Consider the following 22,606-nt stretch of genomic DNA (forward strand, 5'->3'; position numbering starts at 1 on the left):
GGCACATACCACTACTTTGTCATTGTGACACTGTTTTCTCCCTGATGAGCAACAAAAACCTAACATACAAACATAAACTGTGGCCGACCACACAGCCTTGAAACCACATTGAACAACCAAGACAAACATAGAATATAAACTGTGGTCGATCATGCAGCCTTGGCACTTTTAAATCCACTTTTAAGTCCAAACTTCTCTTACTTCTCAATCACATACTTATAGAACTTTGATTACATTTGTGGAAAAGATTTATTTATCTGAGCATCCTCTAGGGAGTATGGGAATAAAAGGAAGTTGCTTTTGGTTTCGAGGTGGCATGTAGACCAATTTCATATTATACCTATGAAAGGGAACGAAACACTCCCCATCTCTCTCATCCATGCAAGCGCCCAGGCTCAGAAGAGAACTAGCATACAATTCAGCAATTTGAACCAATCTACCTGTTATCTGCTTCACAGCAAAAAGCTGTCTTGATAAGAGGTGAGGAGAAGGCACTGCTACTGATAATGCAGTAGCTATTAAGGCACTCCCAATTTGGAAGCCCTTAGAACTCAAGGCTACGAAAGTATAGCTAGACAGAACTTTGCCAAAGGCAACTACAAAAGACCGCATTTCAGAAATTTGCCTGCACTGGACCTTCAGCAAATAGAACAAAGTCTACCACAAAACATTATTACAGAGCTGAGAAGATATGCCTCATCACTGCATATAAACCGTCATGGATCCAAATTGCCGAATCACTTGTCCAAGATCCTCCCATGTATATAGGCTTGGCTGAATATAATTTGCTTCCAAGTTGCCAAATCACGAGACTTTAAAGCTGTACTCAATATAACAAGAAGCCTTTGGTTGAGAAAACCCCTGTTTGACCTGCAGGTTCTGCATCAACTATACTACTTTGGCCTGCCTCGATCAGGATGAAATATATCTATGGCCATTGACTTGATTGAGTTGCCTACACGGGACAAATTCTTTGCTATACCACCTGCAACAAGTCCTGAACTGCGAAGAAACCTGCACTAGAGAACAATTCCAGTTGATGAGCACATAAACTCCATTTCATACAAGGGTCATAAACCCAAATCAGCTAAGCACATGAAAAGAGGTCTCTTAAAGCAAGATCGAAAAACTGACCGATTACTGAATTCCTCCGGGTTAAAGCTTCCAATCGGACTTGGAGGCCGAATCGATGATGGTGGTCTTGGCATTATTGGCGCTGCAAATCATGTCCAAAGGAAAGATCCTCTGTTTAAATCCATCTTGAAGTTGTTCCATAACAGAAAACAAAAATTCAAAACAGTTGCTGAAAAGCTATCAAAACAGGCTGCCAAAAGATTGGTACTTCCATATTATTAATTTCATAACATTCAGTCAGACAGATCCATTTTAAGCAATGATACACTCCTTTAACGTCAATCGCCCCATATCTGAAGACAATATAAAGTAGCAATGTGAAAAGACTGAACCCTGGAGGCGCACACTAAAAAAGTGCTGAGCCTGTGAAAGCCTCCAAGTGAGAAGCCTAAGGCTGCAGCAGCAGCTTTCTATGCCAATGCTGGAGTACTATGAATCTAGAGGTGCAAACACAAAACAAAAAAGACACCCCCCCCCCCCCCCCCAAAAAAGAAAATTTACACACACATATATATAAACCCAAACAAAAACAAACAAAAAGAGAGAGAACAACTCCATGATTACTGGCATAGGACCAAAAAGTAACTTGAACCCATTTCAATAATGATGGTATCTATTGTTCCAACGAAAAAAGTATAGATTTAAACCATTCCAACAAGTGCTGGTTTCGATCTGCTACTTTTATCCAAACGTGTTTTCTAACCTTTGTGGAGTGGCAGCAATCAGCAATCACATCCAGATACTCTCCAACAATGAATGCTTCTTCTTGTAAGCATAAGCATAAGCAAAGCCTCTTAAGTGCCATGCATACAATGACTTTACTTGAAAATGTCAACAACAGATCTGCATGACAACCACTTGCCTTTGTTTTGTTCCTGTCCAAATGAACAAAGTTATTGACTAGCAATCAGCTCCCGTCTATTACAATGTTCCTCTATCCTCTCTATCTGCAAGAAGACTCATTGCTTAGGTGCTGTTCAGAAATATGAGAGAATGACTTTCTTGAAAATCCCGTAATCACATGATCGACCTGTCACGAGGATGTGAAATATTTGAATGCTTTGCTTTTGCTAGAGACATTTGATTAATTTAATAATCAAATGTGCAATGTTGTGATGCACATGTGATAAACATGGCAAATATTTCAAAGAAACAAGGCAAAGACCCCGAGGAAGCAGTGGGTGTCAAAGGCAAAAGCTACGAGCAATTACAACAGTTGGGTTTTGTATGACAATTAGTGTCAGTTTGGCCCTAGGACAATTAATTGGCTTAAAGTGTCAATGATCACACTAGGGACTAGACATTACTTTAATTAATTAATACTTGTGCATGGGTCGATTAAGGCTTGGGACCACCCGGAGTTGCAAATGGCCTAGCCAATTAAATTGTGGATAGGCACATCTAGTTTTGGGCAGGGTCAAACGGGCTGAAATTAATTTTCAGATTTAATGAATTTTGAGAATTAATTAAATGGCTGAAAATTGCTAGAAAATAGAAAGAGAAGACTACCACTTGGCGAAAATTCCCATGCAATGGAGGAGAAGGTGTTTGGGGATTGTAGAGACTCATTCAAAGCATTGAGGCTAAGGGAGACAGGAAGAACAGGCTGCTGATCAGATTTTGCTGTTGTGGAGACCATTTGCAGACTGCCGACAGTAGGAAATACCTTCCCAAGTGCAGATGACAGCATTTATGGTGTCTATAGGGGCTGGTGGCAGCATTTAATGCATGCGACAGCAGTTTGTGGCTCCTAAAGCAACGAGTGACAGCTTTTAGGCTGATCAGGCAGGGCAGCAGCCACTTCTCGGGTCTTTCCCGCGAGGAAATTTAGAAATTTCTCTCTCTACCGCATTCTCTTACCTTCTCCAGCCTGTTCTCTGATAATCTTAGCAAAATCTCAGCCATTTGAAGTACATCTCAGCCAGATTTGGTGGGCAGTAGAAGAATTTCTACTATAAACCCTAATTTGCAGCGGAAATTAGGCTTTATCAGCCACAATGGGATCCATGCCAACAATTAGAGGCATTGAAGACTGAAATCAGCAGCTGAAATTAAGGGATTTGCCAAGGATTTCATATGCCAACCCATCCCAACTGATTGGGGCAGCATTTGGCCAGCCAAGGGTCAATTTTGTACAAGTCATGGGTGAAGATCAAGAGGCGAATTGCTCAAAAGGCTTGCTGATCATTTATGTCATTGAGAGGCATTTGGATCAGTGGAGGATGTTGGGATGTATAGGTCCTTTATTCACCTCCGTGTATTGTACACGCGTATTATTATGTTGTACATGTGAATGCACCCTTACGGGCCCTAAGTATAAATACATTTTATTCTTTGTGTACCAACACATTATTGGTACACCCAAATTAGCTCGTACTCTCTCTATCACACTCACTCTCACTCACCTGCACACTTCCCCTGCTGTAAATCTTCTTGCTTCCGCTATCTGCACACTCAATAACTAATATCAGAGCTTGACGGTACAAGCTGGCAATCACTACAGACAATGCAGTCATCATTGAGACCGACGGATCAAACGGGCTGCTGAGGTGCAAGCAATAGCCACAAGCTACAGTCGTAGGAAGCAGTCGCAACAGAGCAGGCAACATGCAATACTGCACGACAAGTGTAGTCTATAGTCACAAGCCCAGGCAATAGGTCGACAAGAAAAACGGCACTCGTGACCAGGACCAACACGCGATAGTCAACAAACGACCAGGCAGGCATGACAGCAATCGACGAGGCCCAGCGGGACCGGCGAGGTCTCGCAGCACGCGACGGACTGACGAGACGTGCAGGTCCCCCCCCCCCCCCAAACCCCTTTTTGATAAATCAAAAATTTCTCAATCTTTCTTATTTCCTACTCTTCCAGGTGTTCGCAGGTTTAAGCACATAACACAAATCTGTGCAAATCTGCTCTTGGAAATTTAGGGCTTTTCCCAGATTTGATGTTGTTTATGCTTGACAATGACATTTGTGTCCGAAATTGCAGGCATTGTGCATGTTGACCTCAATTAAATTGGGGATTTTGCCAAATTTGTTGGAATTTCGCTCATCCGAGTAAAATTTCTTGACATTGGACCTGGAAAATTTGGGGCTTTTCATGTATTGATGAAATTTTGCTCAGCTGGGTCAGATTGGCTGACAATTACGCATTGTTGGACTTGGAAATTTGGGATTTTGTGCAGATTTTGATAAATTTCTGTAGTATTTGCCCATGTGGTGGTTGGTTTATGTAAAAACAGCAGAGGTTTATTGCTGGTTGGGCAAAAACAGCAATGTTTTTGCTGGTTTAGCTTGTGCTCCTCCAGTTCAATGCATTTACACTTGTGTTTGTGATAAAAATGGCTGCAACTTCTTCCAATTTTGACATTAAGAGTTTGATGGAAATCAAACGGTTTGATGGCCAAGGTTTTGACCTTTGGAAAGACTGTATGCAAGGCATATTGTTCTTAAAGGATTTGTTGGACTGTAAGGCCACAGCTTAGAGAGTTTGAGTTCGAACAGGAGCGTATGAGTGTGACGGCTGGAGAGAGTGTGAGCAGAGTGAAAGTACGAGAAGATAAGAGTGTACCAACAATGTGTTGGTATACAAAGAATAAAATGTATTTATACTTAGGGCACGTAAAGGGTGTGTTCACATGTACAATGTGGGTGTACTATATACACGGAGGTTACCGGGCCTTTATATCCCAACAACCTCCCACTTAAAGGTCCGATATGAACCTCTATCTAACCAACTCCCACTAGTCGAATGCAATGCTCGTGTTGAGCTCTGCTTAGACTTTTAGTGAGAACATCTACAGGGTTATCTTGTGTTTTAATCTTGGTCAATGTGATTCGACCATCTTCCAGAATCTGTCTAATGACGTGATATCGCACATCTATATGCTTTGTGCGTGAATGATACATGGCATTCTTAGCCAGATACACTACACTCTGGCTACACATCCCAAAACTACAGTACCCATAGACATGCCGAGATCATCTACAAGTCTGCTCAACCATATAGCTTCCTTAGAAGCTTTAGTAGCTGATATGTATTCAGCTTCAGTGGTACTCAGTGCAACAATGTTTTGCAACCTGGAACACCAAGAAACAGCCCCACCAGCAACTGTAAAGACATACCCGCTAGTGGACCTACGAGTGTCCAAGTCACCTGCCATGTCTGCATCATAATAACCCTGCAAACTAAGTGCACCCTGCCCATAGCAAATACTTTTTCTTTGTGTACCCTTAAGGTATCGAAGAATACACTTGACAGCCTCCCAATGTGCTTTGCCAAGATTTGACATAAACCTGCTAACAACTCCCACTGCATGAGCAATGTCTGAACGAGTAGCAACCATCGCATTTGCTTCCACGTCATCTTTCGGGCTGTTGGCTTTGCTAAGCTTGAGATAAGGAGGTAAGGGTACCCCAAAAGGCTTAGCTTCAGCCATGTTAAATCTGTCCAGTACCTTTCCAATGTACTTTTCTTGAGATAAAAACAGCAATTTATGCATTCTATCTCTACAAATCCTCATGCCCAAAATATGCTCTGCATTCCCCAAATCTTTCATGGAGAAAGCTGATTTCAGCTGATTTTTGAGAGCATCCAAGCTAGTCTTTCTTTTCCCAGCTAGTAACATATTATCCACATACAAAACAAGTATTATGGGGCTGCCATCTATATCCTTTTTCATGTACAAGCAATGATCTGCATGGCTGCGTGTAAACTCATGAGATAGCATAAAAGTATTAAACTTTTTGTACCATTGCCGTGGTGCTTGCTTCAGCCCATAAAGGCTGCGTTTTAGCTTACACACCATCTGTTTTTTTCCAGGAACTACAAAGCCCTCGGGTTGTTTCATGTAGATTTCCTCATCAATGTCACCATGCAAGAAAGTTGTTTTTACATCCATTTGATACAGCTCTAAATCCAAAACAGCAGTAAGAGTAAAAAGCACACATAAAGTGGTCATCTTCACAACAAGTGAGAAGACCTCTTGGAAATCAATTCTTTCCTTTTGTGCATAACCTTTGAAAACTAGCCTTGCCTTGTACTTGGGTTTCCTATCAACTGTCTTGACTTTGTACACCCATTTGTTTGGAAGTGGCTTCCTTCCCTTTGGTAATGACACAAGATCCCAAGTATCATTTGCATATAGAGATTTAATCTCTTCCTGCGTAGCTAGCTCCCACTTACTGCTGAACTCACATGACTTGGCCTCTTTGTATGCAAGAGGCTCACCCTCATCTGTAATCATCACATAATGCAAGGAGGGGTCAAACCTATGTGGTTGCCTTCTTACGCGTGTAGACCTGCGTACCCAATGATCAACATTGTCAGGAATTGGGTCTACATCAGGAGGTATATTATTTTCAGCATTCATTTGCTACTGTAAACCATTTTCAGCATGCTGTTCATGATGTACAGCACCTTCATTTTCATTTCCAGCACCTGCATTTTCATAATCAGCAAGCCTATCTTGCTGTTCATGACCTCCTTGTGCTTCTACTTGCTGTCCATCATCATCTGGCTCAAAAGTAACCGGCTGATCATCAGTTTCAGCCTGTGGTACAGCACCTTGAGGCTCATTTTCTGAAGTTATGGGTGGCTGTAAACTCTGAAATTTCACCTTTTTCAGATCTTCATTAGAGGCTAAAGAGCCTTTCAGCAATTTTGCCTCATTAAACACAACATTACGGCTGCGAATAATTTTCTTGGACTGAGGTAACCACACTCTGTAGCCAAATTCACCCTCATCACCATAGCCCATGAAAATGCCTTTGGTGGATTTTGGGTCATGTTTGTTCCTCAGCTCATCCCTAACATGTACAAAAGCATCACAGCCAAATATACGTAGATGGTCATATGAGGCCGATTTGCCAGACCAAACCTCCTCAGGGATGCCATTATTTAAGGACCTATTTGGAGAGTGGTTGCAAATGTGAACTGCGGTTTTGAGTGCCTCTTCCCAAAATGCATGAGGGAGATTGGCAGTGGACAGCATGCACCGCACTCTTTCACATAAAGTCCTGTTATATCTTTCAGTCACCCCATTTGAAGAAGGACTAGAAGGGGTTGTAAGATCCCTCTTAATACCATGTAAGTCACAAAATGACTTGAATTCAGTTGATGTGAACTCACCCCATTATCAGTTCTCAAGCATTTCAGCTTTCTATTTATCTGAGTGGTCACAAATGCATGAAAAGTTTTAAAAACAGCAAACACTTCACTTTTCTTTTTCAACAAGTACACCCAAATCTTCTTGGAACAATCATCAATAAAGGAGACAAAATATGCAGCACCACCCAATGATTTCACGGGCATACTATATACATCAGAATGCACTAAGTCCAAGACATTAGACTTATGAGAGACACCAGAGTAAAAGGAATTTTTTATTTGCTTTCCAAACTGACACTCATTACAAAATCAAGTTTAGAGCATTTTTCATCAACCCTCTTCAGAGAGGTAAGAACATCAAGTCCTTTTTGGCTCATATGGCCTAATCTCTTATGCCATAACTCCAAGTGGCTGCAAATTTCAGCAACTGCGAGAAACTTGCCATTCAAGGCTTTACAATGCAAACAATACAATGTGCCCTTCTTGGTTCCTTTTGCAATCAGCATGGAACCCTTTTTTACTTTCCACAAACCACCACCAAACAGTGTGGTGTAGCCATGCAAGTCAAGCTGACCAACAGATAGTAAACTCTTTTTAATGCCAGGCACATATCTGACATCTTTCAACACAAGTTCTTGACCATTGTCTAAAGACAAGTGTACGGTGCCAATCCCATCAATGCTGCAAGCATGGTTATTTCCAAGGTACACCTTTCCATAACTGCCTGCATTGAACATAGCAAAACACTCCAAGCGAGGAGTTACATGGAAAGAGACACCAGAGTCTATAATCCAAGTCTGAGTGACACCATCATCAATTGACAAGAGTGCATCAATCACATCAGCCTTGGTAATCTGCATATCCTGCATGTGACATACAAGGGCATCATAATCAACTGCACATAATACATCAGCCTCTGTATCTGAAAGCTCCTCTATGACCACACTGGAGGCCACATTGGCCTTTTCTTTGCCTTTGGATGTCTCCAATGTATCTGTCTTTTCTTCCTTCTTTTTATCTCCTGCATTCTTCTTTCTCTCTTGTTCCTTCTTGTAGTACCTGCAGTCAGGTTTCTTGTGGCCCTTCCGACCACAATGATAGCAAGTGATGTCACTCTTATCCTTTCCTTTGCTCTTGCTCCTGTTTCTCTGCCCTGCATATGCATTTTTCTTTTCAGCCCTGCCTCTTACATTATAAGCTGAGGAGTTGCCTTCTCCACTAGACATACGTCTAATTTCTTCATTCAAGATAGAACCCCTCAACCCATCATATGAGAGATTGGGATTATTGCTAAGTGAAACCACCAAGGTTTCCCAGGAGTCCGACAGTGTCATGATCAAAAAGATCACCCTAAACTTATCATCAAAGTCCAAGTTTGCATCTTTGAGCTGATTTAGAATCCCTGTAAATGCACTCAAGTGCTCAGCTGCAGGCTTTGACTCATCCAGTCGCATATTCACCAACTTGCACATTAAATGCACCTGATTAACAGATGCGGTGATCTCATAAGTAGTTTTCAGCTTCTCCCATATTTCATAACCTGTGTCTAAACCCTTAATGTCTATCAGAATGTCATCAGTGACACCCATCTTTATGTAAGCCACAGCCTTTTTATTCACTTTGGCCCAATCTGCATCAGACATTAGTGCGGGTTTATCTTCCTGCAAAGCATCCTCACAATCCTTCAGGAACAAAATGCCCTGCATACGGTCTTTCCAAAGGTCACATCCATGACCATCAAACCGTTTAATCTCCATCAAACTCTTGATGTCTAAACTGGAAGAAGTTGCAGTCATCACGAACACAAGAGTAAATGCACTAATCTGCGGAAGCACAAGCTGAACTAGCAAAATACCCTGCTGTTTTTCCTCAACCAGAAATAAATCTCTGCTGTTTATACATTAACCAGCCTGAACGGGCAAAAAATGCAGAAATTTACCGAATTCTGCGCAAATCCCCAAATTTTCAAGTCCAAAATTGCATGAATCTCAGTCAATCAGACCCAGCTGAGTAAAGCTTTGCCAATACATGAAAAGCCCCAAATTTCTGGGATCCAATGTCAGGAAATTTTGCCCAAGAAAGGAAAAATTTCGACAAAATTTGCAAAATCCCCAATTTAATTGAGGTCACCGCACACGATGTCTGCAATTTCTGACTCAAAAGTCACTGACAGGCATGAATGATGCCAAATCTGGGAAAAGCCCCAAATTTTGTGGCCCGATTTGCACAGAATTTGAAACGGTGCCTCTGGTGTGTGAACACCCGCCAAGGCAAGTGGTAATGAGGGGATTAGAGAAATTTGATTTGTTTTGAAAAAAAAACGAAGGAACTAATGGGGGGGTGTGTCCCTTGACCCCCGTCACGTCACGTCTGACTGACACCTGCGTGCCACGTCTGACTGACGCCTGCCGCCGGAACTGCCCGCCTGTCGCGTCACGTTTGACTGTTATGCGAACCGCCCGCAAAAGGTCGCCTGCACGTCGCGTCTTTCAGTCGTCGCCACAATCTTGAAAGCGTGCAGAGTCTTGGCTCTGATACCAGTTGTTGGACTGGAAGGCCACAACTTAGAGAGTTTGAGTTCGAACAGGAGCGTATGAGTGTGACGGCTGGAGAGAGTGTGAGCAGAGTGAAAGTATGAGAAGATAAGAGTGTACCAACAATGTGTTGGTACACAAAGAATAAAATGTATTTATACTTAGGACACGTAAAAGGTGCGTTTACATATACAATGTGCGTGTACTATATACACGGAGGTTACCGGGCCTTTATATCCCAACAACATTGTGAGGATGCTTTGCAAGAAGATAAACCCGCACAAATGTCTCATGCAGATTGGGCCAAAGTCAACAAAAAGGTTGTGGCTTATATAAAGATGGGTATCACTGGTGACATTTTGACAGACATTAAGGGCTTAGATACTAGTCATGCAATATGGGAGAAGTTGAAAACTACCTATGAGATCACCACACCTGTTAATCAAGTGCATTTAATGCGCAAGTTGGTGAATATGCGACTGGATGAGTCCAATCCTGTAGTTGAGCACTTGAATGCATTACTAGTATTTTAAATCAGCTCAAGGATGCTAATTTGGATTTTGATTATAAGTTGAGGGGGATCTTACTGATCATGGCATTGCCCGATTCCTGGGAGACCTTCGTAGTTTCTCTCAGTAATAACCCCAATCTCTCATATGATGGTGTGAGGGGTTCAATCTTGAATGAAAAAATTAGACGTAAGTCTAGTGGAGAAGGCAGCAACTCAACTTACAATGTTAGAGGCAAAGCTGAAAAGAAAAATGCAAATGTTGGACAGAGAAGCAGAAGCAAGAGCAAAGGAAAAGAAAAGAGTGATGTTACTTGCTATCAATGTGATCGGAAGGGCCACAAGAAGCCTGATTGCAGGTACTACAAGAAGGAACAAGAGAGCAAGAAGAATGTAAGAGTCAAAAAGAAGAAAGACGATAAGACAGATGCACCTGAGGTAGCCAAAGGTAAGAAAAAGACCAATGTGGCCTCCAATGTAGTCATAGAGGAGCTCTCGGATACAGAGGTTAATGTACTATGTGCAATAGATTATAATACTCTTGTATGTCACATGCAGGATATGTAAATTACCAAGGCTGATGTGATCGATGCACTTTTGTCAATTGATGATGGTGTCACTCAAACTTGGATTACAGATTCTGGTGCCTCTTTCCATGTAACTCCTTGCTTGGAGTGCCTTGCTATGTTCAATGTAGGCAGTTATGGAAATGTATATCTTGGAAATAACCATGCTTGCAGCATTGATGGGATAGACACTGTACACTTGTCTTTGGATAATGGACAAGAGCTTGTGTTGAAAGATATTAGATATGTGCTTGGCATCAAGAAGAGTTTACTATCTGTTGGTCAGCTTGACTTGGATGGTTACACTACACTGTTTGGTGGCGATTTGTGGAAATTAAAAAAGGGTTCCATGGTGATTGCAAAAGGAACCAAGAAGGGCACTTTGTATTGTCTGCACTCTAAAGCTTTGAATGGCAAGTTTCTTATAGTTGCTGAAATTGGCTGTCATTTGGAGTTGTAGCACAAGAGATTAGGCCATATGAGCTAGAAAGGACTTGATGTCCTTACCTCTTTAAAGAGGGTTGATGGAAAAGGCTCTAAACTTGATTTTTGTAATGACTGTCAGTTTGGAAAGCGAATGGAAAATTCCTTTTACTCTGGTGTCTCCCGCAAGTCCAATGTCTTGGACTTTGTCCATTCTGATGTATGTAGTATGTCCGTGAAATCATTGGGTGGTGCTACATATTTTGTCTCTTTTATTGATGATTGTTCCAAGAAGATTTGGGTTTATCTGTTGAAAAAGAAAAGTGAAGTGTTTGCTGTTTTTAAAACTTTTCATGCATTTGTGACCACTCAGACAGGTAGAAAGTTGAAATGCTTGAGAACTGATAATGAGGGTGAGTTCACATCTACTGAGTTTAAGTCCTTTTGTGACTTGCATGGAATCAAGAGGGAGCTTACAACTCCTTACAGCGCTTCTTCAAATGGTGTGGCTGAAAGATACAATAGGACTTTATGTGAGAGAGTGCGGTGCATGCTGTCCATTGCTAATCTCCCTCATGAATTTTGGGGAGAGGCACTTAAAACCATAGTTCACATTTGCAACTGCTCTCCAAATAGGGCCTTAAATAATGGCATCCCTTAGGAGGTTTGGTCTGGCAAATCGGCCTCATATGACCATCTACGAATATTCGGTTGTAATGCTTTTGTACATGTTAGAGATGAGCTGAGGAGTAAACTTGACCCGAAATCCACCAAAGGAATTTACATGGGCTATGGTGATGAGGGTGAATTTGGCTATAGAGTGTGGTTACCACAGTCCAAGAAAATTGTTTCTAGCCGTAATGTTGAGTTTAATGAGGCAATGTTGCTGAAAAGTACTTTAGCCTCTAATGTAGACATGAAAAATGTCAAATTTCAAAATTTGCAGCCATCTATTACTTCAAATGATGAGCCTCATGATGGTGTACCACAGGCTGAAACTGATGATCAGCCGGTTATTTTTGAGCCAAATGATTATGGACAACAAACAAAACCACAAGGAGGTCATGGACAGCAAGATAGACTTGCTGATTATGAAAATGCAGGTGCTGAAAATGAAAATGAAGGTGCTGTACAGCATGAACAGCATGCTGAAAATGGCTTACAGCATCCAATAAATGCTGAAAATAACGTGCCTCCACATGTAGACCCAATTCCTAAGAATGTAGATCATTGGGTACGTAGTTCTACACGCTTAAGAAGGCAGCCACATAGGTATGACCCCTCTTTGCACTATGTGATACTTACAGATGAGGGTGAACCTCTTACATATAAAGAGGCCAAGTTATGCAAATTCAGCAGTAAGTGGGAGCTAGCTATGCAAGAAGAGATTAAATCTCTGTATGCTAATGATACTTGGGATCTTGTGTCGTTGCCCAAAGGAAGAAAGCCTGTTCCAAACAAATGGGTTTACAAAGTAAAGACAGTTGATGGAAAACCCAAGTACAAGGCAAGACTAGTTGTCAAAGGGTATGCACAAAAGGAAGGGATTGACTTCCAAGAGGTCTTCTCACCTGTTGTGAAGATGACCACTCTACATGTGCTTTTTGCTCTCACTATTGTATTGGATTTAGAGCTGTACCAAATGGATGTGAAAACAGCTTTTCTACATGGTGACATTGATGAGGAGATCTACATTAAACAACCTGAGGGCTTCGTACCTAGAAAAGAGCAGTTGATGTGTAAACTAAAACGCAGCTTGTATGGGCTGACGCAAGCACCACAGTAGTGGTACAAAAAGTTTGACACTTTTATGCTCTCTCATGGGTTTACACGCAGCCATGCAGATCATTGTTTGTACATGAAAAAGAATACAGATGGCAACCCCATCTAGAACCGGCCTATGACTCACATAAAGCAGTAGTTCCTTCAATTAACACCTGGTCTTTACACATGCACACATAAGCAGAGACCTCACTCCCTCGCTCAACACCAGATTGGCCCCGAACACCGGTGCCCCTCTCGGTATTTCTTTATCATTAAAAGATGGAAAATTACAAAAATGATAATGTTCCAAAATACATAACCTGTGAACAGTTGGTTTTCATCTCTTCTAAGTAAACCCCAGCTCCATAAGAACAGTACAACATGTCCAGATCAACATCCCTTTTAGGAAAGCATTTTTTGTGACCAAAACTCAATGATTCCTGTGCAGAATTGCAATCTACAGATCTTTGAATTCACTGTTCTTACTGTCCAGCATATGCAGAATTTCAAAGAAAACACAGAATTGTACCTTCGATGGAATCAGTCCATCATTCGAAGCATTTCCTCTGAGAATAGAGAGAGAGTTGATCAAAGGGAGCAAGCTCTACCTCCGTACTTGAGTCAGAGATATAGAAGTACTCTCCATGGCTGATTTTCTTGCAGCAATCTGCCCTCAGCTCATCAATACTTCATTCTCCTATCTGCCCCTTATGCATGTTACGTTTGTTTTTAATGCTCTCTCTCTCTCTTTTGGGAATTTGTGCCACATGGCATACATATAACAATTTTCTCGTTTAAACCTTCTGGTCTAAAATTCTCCATGATCGGTGCAAAATTTGACCTCGGCACAGACCAGAGAATTAATCCTCATGCAAAAACGAAGATAATGACGCGAACAGATTCTGGGGTCCAAAAATAGTAACTCCCTAAATTTTAGGGATGGTGACCCCTGCATTCCTCAAGTTGTTCTGAGCAACTTTTATCATTGTGACCACATCAAAAAGTGTAATGTGGCTCGGTTACGGTGACTTTTATTCCGTGAGCATTCTCACATGTGCATCTTTTGTCTTGGCCAAGCTCATTGTCCTGCACCATCTCCAGTGGCTAAGCACACAGTCCCAAACCACTGGCATTCTATTCTTCAGTGCCCATTCAATATGGAACCGGTCCCTAAGGCTCAGGCAAACCATTAGTCCAATTTGTCCCAATGGCTGCCTCTTTTGGCCATGCAAAGATCCCGGCTTATTCCAAGAGAACTCTGAGGGTAAGAAGCAACAGTAACAAAAGAAAAGAAAAATAAAATATTTATATAAGTAAATAAGAAAAGCAACTGTAAAAAGTATCACCACCTAGTGACATACCCTCCTCTTGAAAGAAGCAAGCGACCTCGATCGCATGCCACACATGCTAACGGATGACACAGGGCGATAACAAGATTCTCCATGTTATTAGTGTCATCGCATGTTATTAGTTTCCCCACTACCATTTGTATCATTGCAAGTTCAAGTCTCACATAGGTGGAGAATTACATCCTGTATCCAACTATGATTACTAGGAGCCTTTCTAATATACATGTTTCCGGATGCAACACAAGGTGATAGCACGTATGCGCGAGCTATTAGTATCACAACATGCATATTCATTCAACTGAAGTGTAACAAATACAACTTCAAAGCACTGAGATTTCATTCAATGATACACGTGTTAATGCTAATGTAAACCATACATTGTGCATTATTCAACTATACAATAGAGAATGTACATTGCTTCAAAAAGCATTCTAAGTCACTGTAGATTCCAGTAAGAAAGCTTCTCAGTAAAGTTGCAATAACTAAGGCGAATCTGCCAATTCAGCCTCTTCCATCCATTTGGCATCCATTGGTGAATAGTTATTGAACTTCACCAAAAATCTTCTTATAACTCTATCTTTCACTTTCTTATCCTTATGTGCCAAGATCTGCTCAAGAACTAGAATCTCATCTAATTCCTCTACTTTAGGCTATTCCTCTTGAACCATATCTTCTAGCACTTCACCAATAAAAGGCCTCAATAGGCTCACATGGAATGCATTATGAATTTTCCAATTCTCTGGCAATTTCAGGCTATATGCTACGTCATTGATCTTCTCTGAGACTTGGGCCATAGTAACGCATAGTCGGCTTTGGAAACAAACGTTCCTTGCCCTTCTGTTTTCTCAAACGTGCCTTTTCAAAACACAATAAGACCCAATCATCTTTTTTGAACAAAAGCTACCGACGATGACTATCAGTAACTCTTTTCTGCTTAGCTTGTGACTTTTCTAGGGCATACTTGACCTTTTTATATGCTTCTTCCCAATCTTTTACATAATGATCTGCTTCAAAGATGTTATCTTTTGTTTGCAAAATGGGAGGCAATTTCTTTCCACCTTCCACAATCTCAAAAGGTGGTTTGCCAGTAGATGAGTGCACTGTGTTATTGTATGTATACTCAACCAATGGCAAGTAGTGTTCCCAAGAAGTCTTATGATCTGAAACATAACACTTTAGTAGATCTAAAACAGTCGAATTTGCTTCTTCAGACTATCCATCAGTTTGTGGATAAAAAGAAGAAGAAAATTTCAGCGTAGTGCCCATGATTTCAAACAATGCTTTCCAAAACAAGCTAATCATTCTTGGGTCTCTATCACTCACAATTAACCGTGGCATTCCATGGTACTTGAAGATATTTTGCATAAATATCTTTACCATGTGTTTTGACTTAATCTTTTTCATTACAAGAATGAAATGTGCCTGTTTGTTGAATCTGCAAATGATAGTTCAAATTCCATCATTCCCTGAAGAAGTTCTTGGAAGATCAAAAATGAAATTCATAGCAATACTTTTCCATGGCCTTTCTAGAATAGGCAGTGGTTGCAATAACTTTGGTGCCTTCTATCTATCAAATTTGACCTTTTGGTATAAAAGGCAAGATCTAACATATGCATCAACATTAGATCTCAAGGCTGGCCGATAGAAAAAAGTCTCTACCGCTTTGACTGTAGCATCAATACCACGATGTCCTGCATACGGTGGAGCATGACTTTTCAATAAAACTTTTGGCCTTAACTGTTTTGTAACGCAAAGTCTTCCATACATCATGAAAAAGCCTTCTTTGAATACATAATGATCATGATGTTGGCCATTGATCAACTGTTCATAGATTTCAAAGAAATCTTCGTCATCAATATACTGCTCTTTCATATCATCCAATTCATGGTGATAAGGAATTAAAACAGCTGACACCTATGGTTTGCGAGATAAAGCATCTGCAACTACATTCTTCTTGCCTTCCACATGCACTATCTGAAAATGAAACATAGATAGGAAATTTGCCCAATGCACGTGTTTCTCTGACAATTTAGCCTGTCTGAGAAAATATGTAAGTGTTTGATGATCCGTTTGTACTACAAAATCAGCACCAAGCAAATAGTGCTTCCAACTAGAGAGTGCATGGATCACAGCCAATAATTCTTTCTCATAAATTTGGTAAGTCCTTTCAATGACAGAAAGTACTCTACTCTCGTATGCCACAACTCGGCCATTCTGCATTAAATCAACACCAATGCTGTTTCCACATGCATCACACTGTACTACGAATGGCTTAGACGGATCTGGCAAAATAAGTATTGGATCTGTAGTCATTTTTCCCTTCAAACATCTAAATGCTTATTTCTCTTTGTCAGTCCATTGCCATTTGACATCCTTCTTTTCAAGCGCATGTAAAGGAGAAGCAATCTCTACAAAGTGTCTTGCAAATCTTCTGTAGTAAAAGCATAGGCCAAGAAAACTGCGGACATCATGAACGGTTTACAAGTCTGGCAAGAGACAATTGCTTCTATCTTTGCAAGATCCATCTTCACACCATCTTTAGAAACTATGTGCCCAAGGAAGTGAATCTCTTCCTCCAAAAAGAATTCACTCTTCTTACCATTAATGAGCAATCTGTTACGCTTAAGCTCATTAAAGACCGCAACTAGGTGTTTTCTATGCTCCTCTTCATTCTTTGAAAAGATAATCATATCATCAAAGAATATACCAACGAAACTTCGATAAGGGCGGAAAATTCTATCCGTCATCTTGTTAAACATAGCAGGAGTATTGGTCAATCCAAACAACATGACTAAAAATTCATAAAGACCAAATGTCCTTCTAAAAGCAGTCTTGTGGATATCCTCTAGCTTGATTCTGATTTGATGGTACCCACTTTTCAAATCTATCCTACTAAACATTCCTGCTCCCTATAATCAATCAAGAATGTCATCTATCCTCGGAATCGAAAACCTATTCTTGATCGTGTTCTTATTTAAGATACTGTAGTCAATACACATTCGCCAAGAGCCATCCTTTTTCTAAACTAACAACACAAGTGAACAAAACGGAGAACTACTGGGCTGAATTAGTCTCTTCTCTAAAAGCTCATTAACCTGTGTCATAATCTCTTTCTACTGAGCCGCATTGACCCTGTACGGTGGCCTATTGAACAGACTAGTCCCTAGAATAAGATCTATGGTATGATCTTCAAGCCTCTCAGGAGGTAACTCTCCTAGTAACGAATTTGAGAAACAATCACTGAATTTATCCAAGAAAGCCCTTCTACTTTCATCTAGTACAGACACATTGACTTGCTTTGCAAAAACCAAGTACGCAGAAATATGATTTTTCATTACAAAAGTAATTGCAGAAACAGAAACAACTTGGGAAAACTCTCCTTTAACCTTCACATCTAATACATGAGTCTTGCCCCTATATACAAGAGTAATCGTTCTATTGTAAGTATCCAAGATAGCATGCTTCATGTGGCGCCATGGGATACCCAACAGAACATCACAGCTCTCTAAATGCATAATATGAAACTTCTCTGTGTCCACATAGCTCTGAATATGCATACGAAGTTTGCCAAGAATGGGGATGACAGGTTCAATATGTCCTGGGCATGCCAAATCAGCTTGTCCAACTAGTCCCATTTCCTCGGGACATATATCCAGTTTAGCCGCCAATGCCGGTGAGATAAAGTTTGCACGAGCTCCAGGATCAAAGGAAATAAGCACTGTGGAATCTCTTATCTTTCCCCAAGCTCTGCACAATTCTGTAGCATCATCAGCTGATTGATCTCCCACCATATTGGGCACTAAGCCAATGTTGGGCTTCTTTTTACTTGGCGTATCTTTATCCTCCACATCTTTAGAAGATTGTTGTGGGCACTTGAAAGCAATATGGCCTTTCTGTTCACATATAAAGCATTTGCCATCCATCATTAAAGCCTTTCTTTCTTCAAATGATTTACCAAAAAAATGGCCTCTTCTGTCCTTTACCCTGTTTAAAAGAAGTCTGAGGTTGCTGCCGAAATCTTTTCTTCCAAAAAGACTTCTTTGTAAAGCTGGTCTTTTCTAGAAATTGCTTCTTCTTCTTGCCAGGATCCTGCTTAAACTGAGAATCCTTCTTTTCAGTGCTAAAGCTGTCAGCTTTTCCTTTCAATAATGCATTTGCCACACTAGCATTTTCAATTAACTGTACCATATTTGTAACCCTAGTCTTGGTACAATAATCCTTGATGGCTTCAGGCAAGCCGCAACAGTACTTTTCAATTTGTTCTGACAGGGGCACTGTCCTGTAAGAACTCACGGGCAAAAGTGCTTCCCAAAATTTCTTATTGTACTCTTCTAAATCCGTATAATTTGCCGCATCCAATTTATGCCATGCAGTCATGACATCTACTTCAAACGTGTTAGTTAACCATGAGGCTGCAAACAACTGTTTAAAATGGACCCAAGTGGTAGGTGCATATCCTTGCATCAACAATATGTTCCACCACTGCAAAGCATTACCTTTCAAAAAAGTTGCAGCCTTCCGCACCTTAGAAGTCTCAGTAAAATTCCCTCACGTATAAGCTACATCAAACTGCTCTATAAATGTCAAAGCTTTCAGCTTATCTTGCATACCACTGAAGGTTTCAAACTTTATTGCTTGACCACCCTCTTTATAGTCTTTAGGCTTTGCACTTTTTGGTGTCACGTTGTCATAGACAGGTGGCTGTAAAAAGGGCAGTCTCTTACGCACATTATCAGTATTCATTTCACCTATCTTAGCTGCCATATGTCCACTAGGCTGAAAAAAAACCAGCAGCTGCATTTTGTACTCCAAGCATCAAATAAGGACTCTGCAGAGTCTGATAACCAAGCTGTAGACCAATATTAGCATAAAGTGGGTTCACTGCCTCAGTAGGCATCATTCCTGGTGGCCCTCTAGGCAAGTATCCCTGGTAACCTGTGGGTAATCCAGTCATTGCTTGAAAAACTAACCCACCACCAAAGTAACCAAGATAGGTAGCAAACTCAGGAGGAATAGTCTGTTGTGCCACTGGTGCATTACTGCCTTGACCATTCACTCCCTGGTCCTGTGCTCGTGCTTCTTGTTGCACTAGACCTGTCTCCATGTTTGGTGTCTTTTCCACATGCTCACGCATATTAGAAGTTTGCCTTTTTAAGCGCTCCATGGTATGATGTGATGACTCAGCCTGAGAATCCTCATTATGTGACTTCAAAAATTTTTGCATCCGAGGATTCTTTACAAGCTGTTCCAAAGCGCCAACCATACTAAGGAGTTGTGCCATAAACAAGTCCTCCTGTTCTTGCTCCTCATCTTGTGGTTCAATATCGGTTCTAGAAGGTGCTGACACCTGTGCACCAATACTCTCTCTTCGATGTCTACGAGCTGTATGGCCTTTTCACCCAAAACTACCCAAGCTTAAATTCTTACAGAAAAGAATTCAAATCCCGGGGATGGAACCGTGGAACCAGTCCATGACTCACATAAAGCGGTAATTCCTTCAATTAACACCTGGTCTTTACACATACACACATAAGCAAAGACCTCACTCCCTCGCTCAACACCAGATTGAACCCGAAGACTCTCGCCCCTCTCAGTATTTCTTTATCAATTAAAAGATGGAAAATTACAAAAATGATCATGTTCCAAAATACATAACCTATGAACGGTTGGTTTTCATCTCTTCAGAGTAAATCCCAGCTACATAAGAACAGTACAGCATGTCCAGATGAACATCCCTTTAAGGAAAGCATTTTTTGTGACCAAAACTCAATGATTCCTGTGCAGAATTGCAGTCTGCAGATCTCTAAATTCACTGTTCTTACTGTCCAGCATGTCCAAAATTCATTGTTCTTACTGTCCAGCACGTGCAGAATTTCAGAGAAAACACAGAATTGTACCTTCGATAGAATCAACCCATTATGTGAAGCATTTCCTCTGAGAATAGAGAGAGAGTTGATCAAAGGAAACAAGCTCTACCTCCGTAATTGAGTTAGAGACATAGAAGTACTCTCCATGGCTGATTTTCTTGTAGCAATTCCTTAGCTTCTCAAAACCTCATTCTCCTATCTGCCCCTTATGCCTATTACGTTTTTTTTAAATGCTCTCTCTCTCTCTTTTGGGAATTTGTGCCACATGGCATACATGTAAGAATTTTCCCGTTTAAACCTTCTAGTCTAAAATTCTCCATGATCGGTGCAAAATTTGACCTCGGCACAGACCAAAAAATTAATCCTCATGCAAAAACGAAGATAATGACGCGAACAGATTCTGGGGTCCAAAAATAGTAACTCCCTAAATTTTAGGGATGGTGACCCCTGCATTCCTCAAGTTTTTCTAAGCAACTTTTATCATTGTGACCACATCAAAAAGTGTAATGTGGCTCAGTTACGGTGACTTTTATTCCGTGAGCATTCTCACATGTACATCTTCTGTCTTGGCCGAGCTCATTGTCCTGCACCATCTCCAATGCCTAAGCACACAATCCCAAACCACTGGCATTCTATTCTTCAGTGCCCATTCAATATGGAACCGGTTCTAAGGCTCAGACAAACCATTAGTCCAATTTGTCCCAATGGCTGCCTCTTCTGGCCATGCAAAGATCCTGGCTTATTCCAAGAGAACTCTGGGGGTAAGAAGCAACAGCAACGAAAGAAAAGAAAAATAAAATATTTATATAAGTAAATAAGAAAAGCAATTGTAAAAAATATCACCACCTGGTGACACCATCATACTTGTTTTGTATGTGGATGAGATGTTGCTAGCTAGGAAAAGAAAGACTAGCTTGGATGCTCTCAAAGATCAGCTGAAATCAGCTTTCTCCGTGAAAGATTTGGGGAATACAGAGCATATATTGGGCATAAGGATTCGCAAGGATAGAATGCAGAAATTGTTGTCCTTATCTCAAGAGAAGTACATTGAAAAGATACTGGGAAAATTTAACATGGCTGAAGCTAAGCCTCTTGGGGTGCCCTTACCTGCATATCTTAAGCTTAGTGAAGCCAACAGCCCACAAGATGACATGGAAGCCAATGCATTGAAAGGAGTCCCTTATGCATCAGCTTGTGGCTCTCTTATATATGCTATGGTCGCTACTCGTCCAGACATTGCTCATGCAATGGGAGTTGTCAGCAGGTTTATGTCAAATCCTGGTAAACCACATTGGAAGGTTGTCAAGTGTATTCTTAGATATCTAAAGGGTACACAAAGAAAGTGTATTTTCTATGGGCAGGATACACTTAGTCTGCAGGGTTATTGTAATGTAGACATGGCAGGTGACTTGGACACTCGCAGATCCGCTAGCGGGTATGTCTTTACAGTTGCTGACGGGGCTATCTCTTGGTGCTCCAGGTTGCAGAACATCGTAGCACTAAGTACTACTAAAGCTGAATACATATCAGCCTACTGAAGCTTCTAAGAAAGCTATATGGTTGAGCAGACTTGCAGAGGATCTCGCCATGTCTATGAGTACTCCAATGTTGGGATGTGATAGCCAGAGTGTTGTGTATCTGGCTAAGAATGCCATGTATCATTCACGCACAAACCATATAGATGTGCGATATCACTTTATCAGCCAGATTCTGGAAGATGGTCTAATCACATTAACCAAGATCAAAACACAAGACAACCCTGCAGATGTTCTCACTAAAAGTTTAAGCAAGGCTCAACATGAGCATTGCATGCGACTAGTGGGAGTTGGTTAAAGGTTCACTTTGGACCTTTAAGTGGAAGGTTGTTGGGATGTAAGGTCCGAATATAAAGGTCCTTTATTCACCTACGTGTATTATACATGAGTATTATTATGTTGTACATGTCAATGCACCCTTACAAGCCCTAAGTATAAATACATTTTATTCTTTGTGTGCCAACACATTGTTGGTACACCCAAATCAGCTCGTACTCTCTCTGTCACGCTCACTCTCACTCACCTGCACACTTCTGTTGCAAATCTTCTTGCTTCCGCTATCCGCGCACTCAACAGAGAAGATTGAAGAATCTCAATTGTACTCCTTCCAATTGCAATATAAGTTCAAAAAATACCACAAGGGGTGCTAGTTTTAGAGCCAATAGGGTGTGCAATGTCAAAAATTGTATGTTTGTTGCTGTAATTAAGTACTAAATCAGGTCATTACCACCCTATCTGAGAAGAAAAGCTGGTTTCATGGTTCAATCGCCAAGATACCATCAAATCCCTTGACTTGGTGGACCGACGCACCTAA

General features: G+C 40.9%; 1 protein-coding gene across 1 annotated transcript in view; it reads right to left on the reverse strand.

The window, feature by feature from the left end:
• Positions 1-225: 225 nt before the first annotated feature.
• Positions 226-22,606, reverse strand: part of LOC148039847 (altered inheritance of mitochondria protein) — a 77,985-nt gene continuing 55,604 nt past the window's right edge. The window contains exons 4-5 of the mRNA XM_087694556.1: positions 1,135-1,216; positions 226-1,014 (exon numbers count right to left, since the gene is read on the reverse strand). Coding sequence (XP_087550682.1) covers positions 894-1,014; positions 1,135-1,216 — 203 coding nt within the window. The 3' untranslated portion in view covers positions 226-893. The remainder of the gene's footprint in view (positions 1,015-1,134; positions 1,217-22,606) is intronic.

Source organism: Lygodium microphyllum, chromosome 2, assembly GCF_053477565.2.
Source record: "Lygodium microphyllum isolate KBCC chromosome 2, Lygodium_microphyllum_v1.1.10, whole genome shotgun sequence".
In the NCBI taxonomy this organism is placed as follows: Eukaryota; Viridiplantae; Streptophyta; class Polypodiopsida; order Schizaeales; family Lygodiaceae; genus Lygodium; species Lygodium microphyllum.